Below are 19,607 nucleotides of genomic sequence, written 5' to 3'. Positions count from 1 at the left end.
GCACTTAGGACCAGGGTTTCTGTCCTCCTTCCTGCCAAGGAGCACAAGGCCCCCAGGACCAGCAGGCAAAGAGAAGGCTCACTGACCACATACCATCAGCCCGAAGTCTTTCCTTCCAGAAATGGATTGATTATACGCCAAAACCTTTTCCCAACTAGACACATAGTGAACTCAGCAGCTGCTGCAGAATAATTTCCTCCCCACACATCCAGGCTGGGAAAGGAAACCCAAGGACGTGTAATTAAAGTCGTTTAATCTGCTCATATACGACACAGTATACGCAGAGTATACTTAAAAGCACAGTAATCACTTGGCAGGCAATATTTTCATTTCCTTCTACGGAGTACAGTAATTACTTTTAAACATACACATGTGCAATGAAAAACAATGGGGTATGGTTTTAAGGAAGTTCTACAACCTAGAATTACTCTGTATGCTGGCTAAAGGACTCGTAACACTCCAGTCCTCTTTGGAAAAAAAGCTATCAACAAAGCTTGAAAGGAGCAACAAGGAAACCATCATGAGTGGGGCTGGGAGTGGTGATGTAGGTAGGTGGGCAACCTCTTGCCCTTCAGAGTCTGCAGCCCAGAGACCAGCATGTGGCTACCCCAGGGCCTTTGCATTTGCTTCTCCAGAGAACCCTTGCCTGGGTCTGCTTCCCTCCCCGTACCTCCCACTGGGTCCTACAGAGCCAGTGACAATGCGGCTCAGGCTTGGCGACCTGGCACCCCTTCCCATGGGCGTGGCCCCTCTACTCCACGGGGCTGTGACCTCAGTGCAGGGAACTCCACAGCCTGGGATGGAGGTGTAGCAGCTACCCCTGGGAATGAAAGCCAGGCCTAGTTTTTCTATGAAGGGCTCCTAGGGGTCTCAGGAGAAGGCCTGGACTGGGGGAAGAACTGAAGCTGCCCACAGCCTAGAGCATGCCACCCCTAGAGCACCAAGAAATTCTGAGCACAGTGAGAGGGGAGTGGACAACACAGAAACACGTAGAGCAGGCGTGGGGGACACAGAGGAGAAGGTCGAGGGGAGCAGCCCCAAGGTCAGCCAGCCAGAGGCCGTGCAGAGCAGGCAAGACCTGAAAGAAGAAGTGGGCCACCTGGACTTAACGCCAAAAGACAGCTGTACCAGCGGGGCCGACTGGAAAAGGGACGCAGGGTCACTCTGCTTATTTCTTACAACTGCATGTGAATCCGTAATGACGTCAAAATAAAGTGTAACTTAAAAAACAGTGAGGGGGGTTTCCCCCGTGGTCCAGCGGCTAAGACTCCACACTCCCAGCACAAGGAGGCCCAGGTTCCATCCCTGGTCAGGGAACTAGGTCCCACATGTCACAACTAAAGATCCCACATTTGCAACTAGGACTCGGCACAGCCAAATAAACGAATATTTAAAAAAATAAAAAACAGTGAGGTATATGACAAAAGCTATAGAAAGTGCTGGTTAAAAAAAAAAAAAAAACTGTTTAATGACTATACATAAAAAGAAAACTCTTGGTGTTAAGTTAGAATATGTGAGAGAGAAAATTCCACTTAAAACAGCAGCACAAAAATTAAATATCTGTGAATAAACTTAGTAAGAGCTATTCAAGCTGTTTAAAATCTACACTGTAAACCCATATGGGGGCTTCCCAGGCCACACTAGTGGTAAAGAATCTGCCTGCCAATGCACAAGACACAGGTTTGATCCCCAGGTTGGGAAGGTCCCCTAGAGATGGGAATGGCTACCCACTCCAGTATTCGTGCCTGGGAAATCCTATGGACAGAGGAGCCTGGCAGGCTACAGTCCATAGGGTTGCAAAGAGTAAGACACAACTGGCCACAAACAATCCTATTTTAAAATCACCCCCAAAAGACACAAAAACAGAAGTGGACAAGCAGAAAGACTTCCCTTCTTCCCAGTTACAACATCACAACTTCCACAACACGTCAATTCTCTCTAGTTAATTAATAAATTTAATGCACCCCCAAAAACACCAATAAACTCTCTTTATGGAGCTAGACCTGTTGATACTGAGATTCCTCGGGAAAAGCAAATGCAGGCAGAGCTACAGGAGTCATAAAGGGGAGGGGCTGCAGGTTGCTGCACCACCGAGCGGCCACAGCCGCAGGGCCCCCACCACTACACTATGCTCCCAGCACAGAACAGACAGAGCGGCCCCGGGCAGAACAGTGGTCTAGGAGCAGGGGAGTGTGTGCGAGCTCAGTCCCTCAGTTGTGCCCGACTCTTTGTGACCCCACGGACTACAGCTGCCAGGCTCCTCTGTCCATGAGATTCTCCAGGCAAGAGTAATGGAGTGAGCAGCCATTTCCTCCTCCAAGTGTAAACAGAGATCTCATGTATGACTGAAAGAGGCTAAAGTCACTGGGCACAAAGGACTTATAATAAGTAGCATCAACTTACTTGATGCTACAACTGGACGGCCACTGTACAAAGATGAAATTAGACCTACTCCTCACACCACAAAGGCGACCTAAACATAAAAATGGAAACTGTACCCCTACTAGGAGAAGACATGGATGAATTCTTCTATAGGAGTAAGGAAAGGCTTTTTTACTACGACTCAAAATCCAGATGCAAGAGAAGAAGAGACCGATACATTTAACTACATCAAAACATGTTTTAGCATTTACGTGATGTCATGGACTGAATGTCTGTGTTCCCCACAAAATCATACTGATGCTGAAGCTCCAGTACTTTGGCCACCTGATGCAAAGAGCTGACTCATTGGAAAAGACCCTGATGCTGGGAAAGACTGATAGTGATAGTGAAGTCGCTCAGTCGTGTCTGACTCTTTGCGACCCCATGAACTATAGCCTACCAGGTTCCTCCATCCATAGGATTTTCCAGGCAAGAGTACTGGACTGGGTTGCCATTTCCTTCTCCAGGGGATCTTCCCGACCCAGGGATCGAACCCGGGTCTCCCACATTGTAGGCAGACGCTTTACCATCTGAGCCACCAGGGAAAGACTGAAGGCAAGAGTAAAAGAGGGCAGCAGAGAGTGGGATGGTTGGATGGCATCACCGATTCAATGGACATGAATCTGAGCAAACTCCGGGAGATAAGTGAAGGACAGAACAGCCTGGCGTGCTGCTGCAGTCCAGGGGGTCACAGAGTCGGACACGACTTAGCAACTGAACAACAACACTGCTTTTGTTGACAGTTGGAATGTCCTCAGAGCTTTTTAAAATGAAAGGAAAGGGAAAAAGGGATTTGCAGGCTGAATGCACCCGAAAACACACTCCATTATGGACTCTGAGGAGAAGCAGGAGCAAGCCGGCAGCGACCCGCCCCCTCCAAGGCCGAGCCCTGACCTTGCAGGAGCCCCCACGGCCACGTCCCCTCTGGGGACACGCCTAGGGGAGGGAACGAGAGCCCAGGCCAGCAGCAGCAGGGCTGTCTTCTCAGCTACATCTAAGTTTGGTCGTGACGGGAATGCCTGAGTCAGCGCTCACCACCGGAATGCTAACCCCGTACTCGCTGCTTCACGCAGCAAGTAATTTGTGCAGAAAATCATTTCAGACGCCAGAACATTTCCTCTCCAGATTACACTGAAGAAAGTACACTTGATGACAGTAAAATGGAATCCAATATTCCATGTTAAGATAAACCTCCACATCAAAAAGAATTGATGAGCTATTACAAGCCACATTCTAAGAGCTCCACGAAGCAACAACGCGTGGCGGACCCACCTGCCAGCCAGTGAGCATTTCAATGAAGAGCTAAAAAAATAATAATAATCAAGTGTCAGGTAAGTCGTATCAGTTTCAGCATGTGGACTTTATAATAGCAAGTGGATCATAATTAATATTCTCGAGGAGACACTATCTACATGTAAATGAGTGGCAAGCGACATGGAGACCCCCATGGAGGCACCAGTCCTGCTGCTCCTCCAGGGGTTCCGTCTGCATCGGGCCCCAGCTCATGCCCAAGACAGCAAGGGTACCCTGCACCTCCCCAGGGTGGGGAAGGGCCTGAAACCCCTCCCTCCTGCTGTAGTCCTACCCTAAGCCCATTCTGCCCACCCCATGCAGACAAGCTTATCTGCACAGAGTTGCATTTTGGCTGAAACTTCTGGAAACAAAGAAAGAAAAGCAGAGCTGGAAACAACAGCTTTGTGAGAACAACGGAGATCACTCGTTCGGCTGCACTCAGAACACCTGCCTCTGGGTCAGCTCACCTGATACACGACAGGGAACAGACATCAGAGGAGACCAGGAACTAACATGGCAGCTGTGCCAACACCCCATTCTCCTTCTGAAGGCCCCCCAGAATCACCCTCTGTCCCCTGTTTTTCCATCAGCTGCACAGTGATGCAAGCAGACTGACCACCACAGAAGGCATCTTGTGGCCTTTTTTATTCTTAATTTGCTTGTTAAATGATCTTTTCTTTTTCAGTAGAGCTACCACACATTTCCCTGGTGGCTCAGATAGTAAAGAATCTGCCTGCAATGCAGGAGAGCCGAGTTCAATCTCTGAACTCGGTCAGAGAGATACCCTGGAGAAGGGAACGGCTACCCACTCTAGTATTCTTGCCTGGAGAATCCCATGGACAGAGGAGCCTGGTGGGCTGCAGTCCTTGGGGTCGCAAAAGTTGGACACAACTGAGCGACTAACACTACTACCACTACCATACGACCCTGCATTCCCACTCCTGGGCATACACCCAGAGAAAAACTTAGTCCAAAAGGACATATGCACACCAGTGTTCTTTGAGGGACTATTTACAATAGCCAAGACAAGGAAGCAGCATAAACGTCCATTGGCAGAGGAATGGATAAAGAAGATGTGGTACATATATACAATGGAATACTCAGTTCAGTTCAGCTCAGTTCAGTCGCTCAGTCGTGTCCGACTCTTTGCGACCCCATGAATCGCAGCACGCCAGGCCTCCCTGTCCATCACCAACTCCCGGAGTTCACTCAGACTCACGTCCATCGAATCGGTGATGCCATCCAGCCATCTCATCCTCTGTCATCCCCTTTTCCTCCTGCCCCCAATCCCTCCCAGCATCAGAGTCTTTTCCAATGGAATACTACTCATCCATAAAAAGACTGAAATAATACCACTAGTAGCCACACGGATGGACCTAGAGATTGTCATACTAGAGTGAAGTAAGTTAGAGAAGGAAAAGACAAATATCATATGACATCCCTTATATGTGGAATCTAAAAAGAAATGATACAAATGAACTTAATTACAAAACAGAAACAGACTCAGAGGATGAACTTATGGTTGCCAGAGGGGAAGAATGGAGGGAAGAGTTAGGGAGCTTGGGATGGATACGTACACACTGCTATATTTAAAATGGAAAACCAACAAGGACCTACTGTATAGCACAGGGAACTTTGCTCAGTGTTACGTGGCAGGCTGGATGGAGGGGAGTTTGGGGGAGAACGGATACATGTATGTGTATGGTTGAGTCCCTTCAATGTCCAACTGGAGTTATCACAACATGGTTAATCAACTATACTCCAATGTCAAAGTTTTAAAAATTTTTTTAAATAAATAAATAATGATATTTGCTTTTTCAAACAAAAACCTGAATCTTAAGAATAGCATGGTTTGGATTTTCCAAAAAATCTGTATCAATGATGTAAATGATGTCTCTTTGCAACCTTTTCTCCAACTGAATCCTATAAATTCTTGCTCTTGGTTCTGAGACAGGCACGTACAAAGTCCACTCAAAGAAAATATCCACCTCTTGTGCAGATTCAAGCTTTGCTACACTTCGTACCATTTGAAAAATGCCCTAAAATGGCCTCATTTTTCAAAATAATTATTGATTTAATAATTAGAATTAATGCTATCATGAAGCCTGCTGCCTTCTGAAGTATTCACACCATCTGCCAGCAGAACATACTGTTTCCATACAGAGCTATCACCAGAAAGAAGTGATTTCTAGTCACATTCCATGCTTGTTATCCATACCGTTAATAATAATTACACTGCTTTTAACCAAAAGAACATTAATGGTGACTATGCTTATCCTCCGTGCATGCAGCCCATCGCTGGGTGGGAACCCAGTGGTTCTTACATTGCCGTCCGCCCCCGAGGGGCTGTTAAACACGTACTCCAGCTGGAAGACAATGGCGAACGCGGGGTGACAGACCATCTCAGGGAGTCGGAGACGGCTTCTCAAGACCAGCGCCTGGTTTCCAGAGCTGGGCCGAGAACACAGAGAAGGGGTGAGTCAGGCAGTGGCTCCCACTGCCCGGCACCCAACACCCCTCATTAGCTCGGGCCCTGGGGCCCCCGGTGTTGCTGCTGCAAGAGTCCCCCTGAGCAGTGTCCCTGTGCTCTTCTGGGCGTTTGGCCACCAAGGTAATGTCCCAAACCAGAGCGTGTTGTAGATGCCACAATCAATACTTGGCCAAACTGCCAGCACTGGGGATGGGAGGACGGAGAGTCTCCAGGGAAGTGCCCCCTCCAAGGCCGGCTTCTGCCCAGCCTCACGTGTGGCACCCCTGGGAGATGTCTCTGATGGTGATCTGAGGAGCCCAGGACTGAACCTAGTGGCAGAACTTCCTGCCTTCTGGTTCCCTGTCACGTGAGGGTCACAGGACACTTCTGGAGGGAACCATGTGGGGGCTCCACAGCTGGAAGCATCTGTAACACTAACCCCAAAACCATCAAGGCACAAAAACAGGATCTTTCCAACTGCAGGATGCTGAGGTCTGCTGTGATGCTGTGACGGAGCAGGAAGCAGCACCGGGGAAGGACCCAGGTGGGAGAGCGCATCCCTCACGTGGAAGAGTGATGGCCTTTCACTCTGATCCCTGGTTGGGTGCCCACCCCCGACACTCAATTCCACAGGGGGCTGGACCTGGGGCCTCAGGGGAGATACCTGGCCTTGGAAGAGGAGCCGACCTTCCGGCTGAAGCTGGCAGAGCGTGTCAAGGCCACCTCCAGCTCGGGCACCAGCACGAGGACCTGCGGCCGCTGCACGAAGCCCAACCCATTGTGCACGCCCACGCACAGGCGCCGCTCCAGGATCTCCAGGGTGCCGACGTCCAGCGGGCTGCCCGCCTAGGAAGAGCACAGAGTGAGGCCGGCGCAGAGCAGGGGCGGGAGCCTGCCAGGGAAGCCCCCAGCGGAGAGGCCGCCAGGGAGACAAAACCAGAGGTGTCAGGCCTTCCAGACCAGATGGAGCTTAGTGAAAATATGATAGTGTTAGCTGCTCAGTCGTGTCCAACTCTTCTCAATCCCACGGACTGCAGCCCAACAGGCTCCTCTGTCCATGGGATTTCCCAGGCAAGAATACTGGAGTGGGTTGCCATTCCTTTCTCCAGGGGATCTTCCCAACCCAGGGATCAAACCTGGGTCACCTGCGTTGCAGGTGGATCCTGAGCCACCAGGGAAGCCCACCCAAGGAGCTTAGTAAAGCACTATCCAATCAGGGTGGGTTGGCCTTCGGGCACTTTCTTGGTACTTTGGGGGTTCCTCAAATAGCATCACCTTGTACAGGAATCACCCCCTAGATTCCCAAATCAGCTAACTCTCACTTTCCAAGGCTGCACTATGATTCTCAAGGTGCAGCAAACTAGCAACAAGGGGACCCGGCTCCTCCAACAGAATCCGGAGCTCTGGGGTGTACGGGCCCCCAGAGTCAAGGGCAGGCAACGATGGAGGTGCCTAGAGGCTGAACACAGAGAGTGTCAACACCTCTGCCCTCCCCCAACTCAGACACCTGAGACTTGGGGTGGATGGGGCAGCAGTAATCATAACCCAATAAAAATGGAATCTGCCCCAAAGTGATCTCTGGATATTAAAGTGTTTCATCTTAACAAAAAATGTACAGGCATGCTAAAAAATGGGCAAGGATATTCCTCCAGGCTATTATTGTTTATTAAATTATGGGATTGGTGCAAAATGATCCCTGAATTTTTGAGTTTTCTTCATTGCTCATTAATCATGCTGAACTGACCTAAATGCAGCCCATTAGTCTTTGAGTAATGAGAATAAAACGGGGGCAGAAACAGTATCTTCCGACTGAATGGGAACAAAAATACAAAGAGAGTAGAAATATGTAATAAAGTGATCTTTATGGGAACATATAAAATTCAACAATGATACCCTTAAACATCTCAGTAGTCACAGACAATCTACTCTGAGCAATGGGAAAACAGCAGGAACTACACCAAGAAAAAGTTTGCAGTTGTTTCAATTCTCTGCTTAGCATTTCTGTTTCTTGTGGGACTATGTTACATGGAGCTACATTTTCAAGAACGGGTTCTTGTTGTTCAGTTGCTAAGTCATGTCTGACTCTTTGTGACCCCATGGACTACAGCATGCCAGGCTTCCTTGCCCTTCACCATCTCCTGGCATTTCTTAAATTCATGTCCATTGAGTTGGTGATGCCATCCAACCATCTCATCCTCTATCTCCCCCTTCTTCTCCTGCCTTCAATCTTTCCCAGCATCAGGGTCTTTTCCAATGAGTTGGCTCTTCACATCAGGTGGCCAAAATATTAGAGTAGTGTGGGTAGACAGCAGGAAAAAAAGAGTCCATATTTTAAAATATTCCACCTTATTCATACATGAACACATATTTGTGTGTGCATGCAATTAATCATTTGCAAACTTCATAATTTGCTAACTTCAGGATGGGCACCAGGTGACTGAATCATTCATTCTTACAAATAACAACTCAGTGGACATGAATGTGAGCAAACTCCAGGAGATGCTGAAGGACAGGGGAGCCTAGCGTGCTGCAGTCCATGGGGTCGCAGAGTCAGACACAACTTAGTGACTAAACAACATGCCAACTGCTGGGGCACATCAGGTGCAGCGCTGTGCAGTGTCCTCCTGGTGCAAATACTCCAGACAGGGACTGGCATCCCCCAGTTAACAGGCAAAGGGTACCAGGTCCTCTCCACAGCCAAGCACCCAGAGAAACAAAGCAGAGTGACGCTCCAGAGAGCTCGCTGGGCAGGGGGATGGGGGCGCTGCCCGCAGCTCTGGCAGGGCGGCTGGGCAGGATGGCAGATCTGAGACTGAAGCCTGAGAGGGGTTGTGCCAAGGATCCAGATAAGGAATATGCAGGAAAGTGGGCCATGTGTACAAGGGCCCATGTAGGGACCAGGTGTCATGCAGGCAGGCAGACCTGGGCAGTGCCTGGGGGAGTGCCCCTCCCAGAAAACCACTTCAGTGAACCAAAGTGGTTGCAATTTATAGTCATCTCCTTGGAAATATCTTCATATACTCTGAAAATGTCCCTTGTAAATGTAGACTATTTTACAGTTTCCCTAAGCTCGTTTGGTGATTTAATTTACTTTTAAATGAAGACTGATTAAGAAACATTAGGTCTTCCCTGGTTGCTCAGACAGTAGAGTCCACCTGCAATGCAGGAGACCCAGGTTCAATCCCTGAGTTGGGAAGATCCCCTGGAGGAGAGCACGGCAATCGACTCCAATATTCTGGCCTGGAGAATCCCATGGAAAGAGGAGCCTGGTGGGCTACAGTCCATGGGACTGCATAGAGTTGTACAGGACTGAGCAACTGACACACAGATAAGATACATTAATGTGTGTGTGTGTGTGTGTGTGTTAGTCGCTCAGTTGTGTCCGACTCTTTGTGACTCTACAGACTGTAGCCCGCCAGGCTCATCTGTCCATGGGATTTCCCAGGCAAGAATATTAGAGTGGGTTGCCGTTTCCTACTCCAGGGGATCTTCCTGACCCAGGGATCAAACTCACATCTTCTGCACGGGCAGGTTAATTCTTTACCACTGCACCACAAGGGAAGCCCCTAAGATACGTCAAAATGAATGTTAATTAATGTCTCCGGTTAACAGCACTCTCTCAGCAGTGAAGCTGACAATGGGCTAGTGGCCCTCTTTAGGCACAAGGAGACAAGAAGACAGAAACAGGGGCATCACTGTGACCGCCCACATCGGGGGCTCAGGAGGCCGGCATCTCCCAGTCTGCCTGCTGTTCCCTCCTCACTGTTCAGACTAAACTCCCCAACCCTGGACTGTACCTCCCGGAAGCAATCGCTGATCACGAGTTCCAGAAGCTCCTCCTCGAACTTCTCCAGCGAGGGATACAGCGTGAAGAACAGATCATCCAGGTAGCACGTCAGAGGCTTCTGCAGGCGGGGCTTCCGGAGGGCATCTCCTGGACACGAGAGGCTCAGATGGATGACCCGTGGAAACACAACCGCCGGAGGGCCCTTTCACCCACAGGGCTTCAGGCCAAGGGCTGAGCACTGAGAAGAAGGCGTAGGCATCGCTCGGACGGACTCAGAGCCAGAGCCCCTGTCAGCCCAAGCCCAGATACTAAACAGATCAAATGACTGCAAATTTCATTTGGTCCAAATTCCTCCCCAAACATCCTCCAGGAACAAATTTCCTAACTCAGCTATCTAGGGCACACAGGCTGCCAGAGGCAGGGTGACATCTGTTCCCTTCCCCACGGCTTCCTGTCCAGCGAGAGCACAGCCAACTGTGTCATTTCTCATTTCCTTATACCCTGAACTATGGGCTTCCCCAATGGCTCAGCAATAAAGAATCCACCTGCAATGCAGGAGATGCAAGAGACACGGATTCGATCCCTGGGTGGGAAAGATCCCCTTGGAGGAGGAAATGGCAACCCGCTCCAATATTCTTCCCTGGGAAATCCCATGGACAGAGGAGCCTGGCAGGCTACAGTCAGAAACGACCGAGCAACTCAATGACAGAAACGACACCCTGAACCATGTCGAAACACTCAGACACACGTGTGACCATGGAGCCACGATAAGCAGAAACAAAGGCTGGGCTGCGAAGATGAGAGGGAAGTCCCATCCCTATCAAGAAGCACAGAGACCATGAGCTCCATGAGGGTGAGGACAGAAAGGGAGGGTGGCCCGTGGCATTCAGCCCAGCGCCCACGCCGAGCAGGTGAGTGGAAACCCAGCCTCGAGAGCGGAGCATCACACCTGTTTGGAGAGGCTTCTCCACAGGCCCTGGAACAAAGACCACCACCAGTAAGAAGAAGGCAAAGCCAGTCCCCACAAACACACCCCCAGGGGGCGTCTGCCCCTCTACATCCCCATCTGTGTCATCACTCTGGTTTGGTCTTCTCTGACTCTTCCTAAACTTTTATGATTATTTAAATATTGAGGTACACAGTCTTAGATTTTTAAAAGCCCAATTCCAAAGCTTAAAAAAAACATTGATGTGAGACGCAGTGCCGATCAAACTATGCCAGAAAGAACACTATCTTACTGGAAGGTTATCAGTCAGTGCAGCTGAGAGGCAGTTGTCTCTGTAACTTAAAGTGCATCAAGAGCCTTAAAAACATACCTATCCATAACCAACAAGGACCTACTGCAGAGCACAGGAAACTCTGCTCAATGCCACGTGTGGCATTGAATGGAGGGGGTGTGGGAGAGCATGGATATGTGTGTGCGTGTGGCTGAGTCCCTTCACTGTTCACTGAAACTGCCACAGCATGGCTAATCGGCTATATCTCAACACAAATCAAAAAACTTAACCTTTGAAAAAGAAATCCATATCCACCTTCTGCCCCAGCGATGCCATTTTTCAATCTATTTAGCAAAATAATCAAGAGTTAAGAGATCAGTCACTCGGTCGTGTCTGACTCTAAATAATCAAAGATGGAAGCAAAGCTTTATTTGCAAGAATACTCATTAGAACATTATTTATAACAGACAAAAGTAAGAAACCACCAGATGTTCAAGAATATGAGAATGTTAAATAATCTCTTGCTCATCCATATAAAATGAGAAAAAAATCATATTGTCAGAGATTATTTAAAAGGAAATCAAAAAACAAAAAAAGAAAGAAGGAAATAAAAACAAACAAAAAAGAACATTTAATAATCAAAAATAATCATGACATTGTAGGTGAAAAGAACAACATATAACAACATATAAAACTGCATATTATTAGTCCATTTGATGATAAGATTACTTAAAATATATGCATTTTGAGACATCACTTTGCCGACAAAGGTCCAAAAGCTATGGTTTTTTCAGTAGTCATGTATGGATGTGAGAGTTGGACCATAAAGAAAGCTGAGCGCCAAAGAATTGATGCATTTGAACTATGGTATTGGAGAAGACTCTTGAGAGTCCTTTGGACTGCAAGGAGATCAAACCAGGAAATCAATCAGTCCAGAATATTCACTGGAAGGACTGATGCTGAAGCTGAAGCTACAATACTTTGACCACCCGATGTGATGAACTTACTCACTGGAAAAGACCTTGATGCTGGGAAAGATTGAAGACAGAAGGAGAAGGGAATGGCAGAGGATGAGATGGTTGTATAGCATCACCAACAGAAGGGGATGACAGAGGATGAGATGGTTGGATGGCATCACTGACTCGATGAACATGAGTTTGAGCAAGGTCTGGGAGTTGGTCACTGACAGGGAAGCCTGGTGTGCTGTAGTCCATGGGCTCACAAGGAGTCAGACACAACTGAGTGATTGAACTGAACTGATACATTTGCATGTATACACATTTATCTTTTTTCTTGGAGTAGTACTCTGTTCTCGTTTGGTTTTTTTTAACTGAAGTATAATTGATTTTCAGTGTTTTCAGAGTAATTCACTGTGATTCAATACATATATCTGAATCACAGCAAGGTGATTCAGATATATATATTCTTTTTCGGATTCTTTTCCATTATACATTATCTCAAGATATTGAAGTTTCCTAGTCTGCATAGTAGGTCCTTGTTGTTTATCTATTTTATATATAGTAGTGTGTATTTTTTGATCCCAAATTCCCAATTTATCCTCCCCCAGCTTTCCCCTCTGCTAACCATAAGTCTGTTTTCTATGTCTGTGAGTCTATTTCTGTTTTGTAAACAAGTTCATTTGTATCATTTTGTTTGATTTCACATATAAGAAAAGTCACATGACATTCGTCTTTCTCTGATCTACGTCACTTGGTGTGATCATCTCTAGGTCCATCCATGTTGCTGCAAATGGCATTATTTCATCCTTTTTATGGCTGAGTAATATCCCATTGTATTTTTTTATACCATGTCTTCTTTATCCATTCATCTCTTGATGGACATTTAGCTTACTTCCATGTCTTGGCTATTGTAAATAGTGCTGCAATGAACACTGGGGTGATGTATCCTTTCCAACTAGAGTTTTCGTGTTTTCCAGACATACGCCCAGGAGTGGGATTTCCAGATCATGTGGCAACTCTATTTTTAGTTTTCTGAGGAACCTCCATACTGTTTTCCACAGTGGCCGCATTAATTTACGTTCTCACCAACAGTATAAGAGGGCTCCCTTTTCTCATATCTTCTCCAGCATTTATCATTTGTACTTTTTGATGGTGGCCTATACATGTACATCTGTAGACAGTAATCACATATTACTTTATTCCCCTTTTTATGGTTTTCTATACCTTTCCCATCACAAATACACACTAAGGTTTGATACTTCTGAGAAAGTTTATGTACTCCTTTCATCATATTTTTAAGTGTTTAAAGCAGGTCAGTTGATGAATCAGACCCAATTTAAAAGTACAGCTATCCTTATTCACAGTAGACAAAAGGTGGAAACACCCAATGCCCATCAGGAAGTGAAAGAAAGACAAACAAACTGTGGTCCATCCACACAACACAGTATCATCCTTCCCTGGTGGCTCAGGAGGCAAAGAATCCACCTGAAATGCAGGACACCCAGGTTCAATCCCTGGGTGGGAAGATCTCCTGGAGAAGGGAGTGACAGCCCACTCCAGTATTCTTGCCTGGAGAATCCCATGGACATAGGAGCCTGGCGGGCCACAGGCCATAGGGTTGCAGAGAGTTGGACATGACTGAGCGACTCACACTTTCACTTTCACTTTAGAAGAGGAAGGAGACACTGACGCATGTTACAACATGGATGAAACTTGATGACATTATGCTGAGTGAGATAAGCCAGTCACAAAAAGACAAGTACTGCATAATTCCATTTATATGAGGTGCCCAAAGTCATCAAATTCCAAGACAGAACGTAGAATGGGGGCTTCCAGGGGCTGGGGCAGGGGTGGGGAGTTAGTGTGTCTGCAGAGTCTAGTTCTGCAAGATGAGAGCGTTCTGGAGACGCGGGGTTGCTCAATGATGTGAATGTGCTTAATGCTTCTGAACCACGTGTTGAAAAATAGTTAGAAAAACACATTTTATGACATGTGTATTTTACCATGATGTTAAAAAACATGCAGAAATATACAAAGTGCAACCTTTCATAAAATGGTCAAGTGAGTGTCCGAAGCACATCCTGAGGTGGGAGACAGAAGGAGAGAGGGGGGGCCCAGAGGGGAGGCGGGCATGGGAAAGGGACCCCTCTCCCAGCAATAGGCAGGAACTCAAGGTGCCTCCACCCATAGGAAGCACATGAATCATCTATGCAGGATTTCAGGGAACACAGCAGAAAATGGCCAGGCAGTGGGTCTCTCTGGGAGCTGAGTGGGGGAAGGGGTAATGCTGGCAGGACCAGAGCATCAGGAGGTGAGGGTGCAGAGAGGGAGCAGAGGGAAGGGGGGACACATAAAGGAAGCCTGTCACCCCCTTATTTTTGCAGACTGCATATCATTCACATTCTGCAAGTTAATTCATGTGTCTACATCATAGGGTAGGACACATTCCCCTCCAGTGATTTCAGCGTTTTTAACACACAACCGCTGTCTTCTTCTGTGACCTTGATCCACAGGACCCTGTCGCTGGCGTGTGCTCGCTGCTTTAGAGCCCAGACAGCTCATATGCTGGTTACCAAACAACCCCTCAGCTCTTGATCACAATTAAACTCTTGACCAAAAGAGGTGTTCAGGGTCAAGTGGCCCAGGGCTCCGTGGGCAGTCACAGAAGGGGGGAGGGGCTCCAGGTAAGGTGGCCACGACCCCCACCCCAGAGGGAGATGGCAGTGATCCCTGAGCTCCCTGTGCTCCTGCGAGACCCCCACCTTCCCCCCCACCCCACACACGGAGCCGCCCCGCACTCTCAGCCTTAACGCCAGCGAGACCATACCATCCTGCCTCCCACCTGGGCTTCCATCACTCAGTCCAGGGAGCCAGAACCCCCAGACACACCCCAACCTCTGGTGCAGAGAGCATCCTGGGGGCACCCACTGAATCCACGGAAGGAGGACATACAGACTACAACTGGCACCCTCTCCCTAACAATCCGTGCCGAGCAGCAAAATCACCCAACCCCAAAGATGCACCCCAGCAGGTTACCAGCTCATGCCCCCCAACACCAAGTCTTGTTTCCATGGAAGCATGAATGGGAAACAAGTGCCCTTCCCTGAGGGCTGCTCCCTCAAAGGGTCTGCGCGGCCCCCAAGCCAGAGGTCACTCCCTGGTCAACAAGCACTGGGACAGTGACAGCAGCCACCAGCCAGCACTCCCCTCCCCGCCATCTTCAGGTGAGATGGAAACAGAAGGAAATCCAGAGCTGACCCATTGCCTTTCCCAGTGCAAGGGGCCCAGTTCTGAGCCTGGCTTGGCCAGACTTGTTCTGCAAACTTCCAGAAGCCCCAACCAAAGAAAGTACAGTTCTGAGGGGCCCTCTGACACAAGACAGATCAGACCTCCCAGATGCCCTGCGCAGTCACAGGGGAGCCGTGACAAAGGAGCCAACCCAACTCAACTCAAGACAGAAGGTTCCAGACCAAGGAGCAGCCACTCACCCTTGCCAGGCACACCCCATGTGGCCAGGGCAGGGCTTTACTGACCCATTTCACTTGATCCCCATACACATCTCTCCGGGCAGGTCCTCACAATGCCCCCATTTTACAGAGAAGACCGGCCATGGCAGAGGCTCAGAGTGGTCATGTGGGGCCAGAACAGAGCCTGCTCACCACCTCGGGCCTTGGGGCACTTCCCCAGCATGCCAGCACCACCCACGGGCACAGCTTCACCGCCTGACACTGTCGTTCCCTCCTTCAACCAGCAGCAGCAGCCAGCACAGACACAGGGGCCTCGGCAGGGCTGACCCCTGGCAGAGGGACTGTTGACCCCGTGCACTGTACATGAGTGGGTCTTCAGTCATCCGCCGCCACGTCTTCGGGTGGAGACGCAACTCCCAACAGCAGCCCTGCTCCTACTTCTGAATGATGCCTTTTCTCCTGAGACTCTTCCGAACACAGCGCAGAGAAAACTGGACGGTGAGAACCCCTCCCTAGAGACATCCTATCCTTCAAGGACGCGCTTGGTAACACGCCCCCACCCGAGGACCTCAGGCTCTCAGGGATACAGCTCCCCTGCCCAGGGTGTTTCACTCACCAGAACACACCTCCCAAGACAGAACATGGCAACAACAGCAATAGAATGTAAACGAAATTTAGGAACAATTTAGGCATGAATGTAAGTGAACTACCCAACTCCAGTGTTCTTGCCTGGAGAATCCCAGGGATGGGGGAGCCTGGAAGGCTGCCGTTTATGGGGTCACACAGAGTCGGACACGACTGAAGTGACTTAGCAGTAGCAGCAGCAGCTGCTAGCAGCTGCTAGCAGCAGTAAGTGAACTTGAGCTAGTCCACATTTGCTCTAGATGGCATGCATACTCAGCATGACTGTAGCCCTCCAGACTCCGCTGTCCATGGGATTTCCCAGGCAAGAATACTGGAGTGGGCTGCCATTTCCTCTTCCAGGGGAATCTTCCCAACCCAGGGATCAAACCTCCATCTCCCACGTCTCCTGATTGGTAGGCAGGTTCTTTACCACTGGGCCACGTGAGAAGCCCCAGGTTTGCTCTGAAACACCTCCTGTGGCCTGTGAGGACCGCGGTTGGACTTGAGGCTGGCCCTCATCCAGGAAGGATGCACTGACTCTGTACTGTGAGCACAGGGGTGCACCCTCAGCCCAGCATGGGGTCTGCCGCCCACAGGGTCTACTCTACAAACACGTGTTGAGTCGTCAGTGAATCAATTAGTATATAAAACGCATACACCAACCTACTAGCAGCAGTTATCTCTGGGGAGTGAGGTTGGAAGGGAAAACTTTTAGTTTTATGAATTTATTGGACAAAGATTAATTCTGTCATTTTAACTGTCCTCAGCAAAGGGCCAGAATCGAAGCTGTAGCACACTGGCCCCTGATCCACAGAAGCCTCAGGGAGCATGGCCCTGTCCCTGGTCACTCCCTCATCACAGGGGTTCGAAGTCACTATCCAGGAACTTAGAAGACACGTAGCCCACCTCCGGAGGGTGGGCAGTCAGCTCAGCCTGGGAAGCCTGGTGGAAGAACCCCATCAGTGCACAAGGCGCTCAGGCCTGGGACCCACATGTTGCTTGTAGAAGTGCAGCATCAGCAGTTTGGGGCTGGGGAACACCTCAGCAGGTGGAGGGCCAGCCCGAGGACACGCCAGCCAAGAGGGGCCACCACATGGTCAGTTCTTGGGAAAGCTCTGCCTAGCTCAGTTTAATAGATGAGGAAGCAGGGCTGGGGTCAGTGAGCTGGCAGGTCAGCCCGGGGACAGCCCCGCACCAGCACAGAGTTGGCATGCTGATGCTTGAGATACAGGAGAGGGGCAGGATGGGTTCCTGGGGAGCAGAGGGCAGTGAGCCGGGCCAAGCAGGAGATCAGAGATGACTGACAGCACGAGGGCCCCGAAGGGCAGTGGGCAGCAGTGAGCCCCTGCCCTGACTGCCCAGCACAGTGCTCCGGGCACCGCCCCACCACCCCTGCCAGCCAAACCTCCTGCAGCTACCACACTTATGAAAACCACATGTGACCTTACAGTGACCTCCATCCACATTTCAATCGAAAACAACCCACTCCTAGCACTGACATATATCTGCTGCTGCTGCTAAGTCGCTTCAGTCATGTCCAACTCTGTGCGACCCCACAGACCACAGCCCACCAGGCTCCCCCATCCCTGGGATTCTCCAGGCAAGAACACTGGAGTGGGTTGCCATTTCCTTCTCCAATGCATGAAAGTGAAAAGTGAAAGTGAAGTCGCTCAGTCGTGTCCGACTCTTAGCGACTCCATGGCCTGCAGCCCACCAGCCTCCTCCGTCCATGGGATTTTCCAGGCAAGAGTACTGGAGTGGGGTGTCATTGCTATATCCGCTACCATGTGTAAAATAAACAGATAATGGGAAGCTGCTGTGTAACACAGGGAGCCCAGTCCGGTGCTCTGTGACTACGGAGAGGGATGGGATGGAGTCGGAGGGAGGCTCAAGAGGCATGGGATATGTATACACTTATGGCTGACTTACAATGCTGTATGGCAGAAACTAATACAACATTGTAAAGCAATTATCCTCCAATTAAAAATTTAAAAAAATAAAACAGTGAAAGCAACTCACTTCTCCCACACTGCGGTATTTTACAAATGAACAAACAGCTGAGTCCCATCATGATATCAAAATAAAACCAAGCCCTCGGCAAGTTAGACAAGTGATTCCCACCACTGAGGCCAGCACCAGCCCCCGCCTGGGCCCTTCAGGGCCATAAAACACTATCCCGCAAAACAACTCTTTCAAGAGTGAGTCACAAAAGCCCATGAGATCCTGGGCGGAATTTGTAACAGAAACAATAACCACCGTCAGAAAGCAGGCTGGGTGCCTGGGAGGCTGCGCATGGGGGATGAGCAAGAGGGTCTCTGCTCCCAGGTGGTCTGGGGACTGGAGGGGAGGCTGCCCTGGTCCCCTCTCCCTCAGAGGAGTGAGCACAGCTCCTGCCCACTGAAGGCAGCTCCCGCCCACCTGCTAGAGCGCATTCCGGCCATTTGTTTCTAAACAACAACATAAATTGTTCTCCATTTTTGCCATTTTACAGACACCACCTGCATCCCTCAAAGGCCCCAGTGCCTGCCATTCCACATCAGAGGCAAACCGAAGGCCAAGGGGGCTCAGCTCGTCCAAAAACGCAAACTCAGGGTCGGGAGCTGGACTCGAGCTCCTTGAATCCAGAACTCTTCTCCATGACGCAGCCCTTTACCCTTCCAGCCTGACCTGAGATGCTGAGAACAAACACGGGGCCTGTCTGGACCCCTGAGCTTCTCCTGCACCTCCCAGGAGGGACACAGAAGCAGGTCCACACTCCGCTTCTGTATCTTCATGTTTTAGCTGCAGTTCTACTGACCCCCACTGGTGATGCATGCACATCAGGCCCCAAGAACATTCTGCTTAAACACTCAGAATCCCAGGTCAGAAAGACTCATCCACTGACTTCTGCAGGTGTGCACATGGGTACCTAATACCTGCGTGATCCCAGCGGGTGATGGGGCAGAGGGGCGGTGACAGCTCCTCCCTGACCAGTAGGCAGGTAGGCAGGGCTGGGGTAGCAGCATGACCAGGAGGTGCTCTCTCCAGCCTGTAATTCTTACTACTCCTCCCTCTGGGGTAAACACGGGGGCATCACGGGGGGCAATATGACTGCTTATGGGGGGCTGCAGCGAGGGGGTTAGGGCTCAGTGACCTAGGACCGATCCAAACCTGGAGCCCGCCTCCACACACACACACACACACACACACATACACACAAGAACATGCTCCTGTTCATGGTTAACTGGTCATTTCTCATGTATCAGCATCTTGTCTCTGAGACGTTTGAGAAACAATGAGCTCAGGATGGACCACTATGCACCCATCCCAGGAGTTCGTGACCTCAGATGACAAGGTCTGCAGCCCAGCCTAGACCCCAGCACCCAGGCC

General features: G+C 49.6%; 1 protein-coding gene across 6 annotated transcripts in view; it reads right to left on the bottom strand.

Annotated features, from left to right (window-relative positions):
- NPHP4 (nephrocystin 4) overlaps positions 1-19,607 on the bottom strand; it is a 137,813-nt gene that overhangs the window by 85,225 nt on the left and 32,981 nt on the right. For all 6 annotated transcript variants that reach the window (XR_009729979.1, XM_061382913.1, XM_061382912.1 and 3 more), the window contains 3 exons: positions 9,982-10,118; positions 6,849-7,030; positions 6,039-6,165 (listed from right to left, as the gene is read on the bottom strand). Coding sequence is in view for 5 of the 6 variants with exons in the window: in XM_061382913.1 (XP_061238897.1) it covers positions 6,039-6,165; positions 6,849-7,030; positions 9,982-10,118 (446 nt within the window). In the remaining variant the exon portion in view is untranslated. The remainder of the gene's footprint in view (positions 1-6,038; positions 6,166-6,848; positions 7,031-9,981; positions 10,119-19,607) is intronic.

The sequence above is a fragment of the Bos javanicus genome, chromosome 16 (genome assembly GCF_032452875.1).
Source record: "Bos javanicus breed banteng chromosome 16, ARS-OSU_banteng_1.0, whole genome shotgun sequence".
In the NCBI taxonomy this organism is placed as follows: domain Eukaryota; kingdom Metazoa; phylum Chordata; class Mammalia; order Artiodactyla; family Bovidae; genus Bos; species Bos javanicus.
The sequence above is the reverse complement of the archived record's forward strand: the minus strand, read 5'-3'. Positions and strand labels throughout refer to the sequence as shown.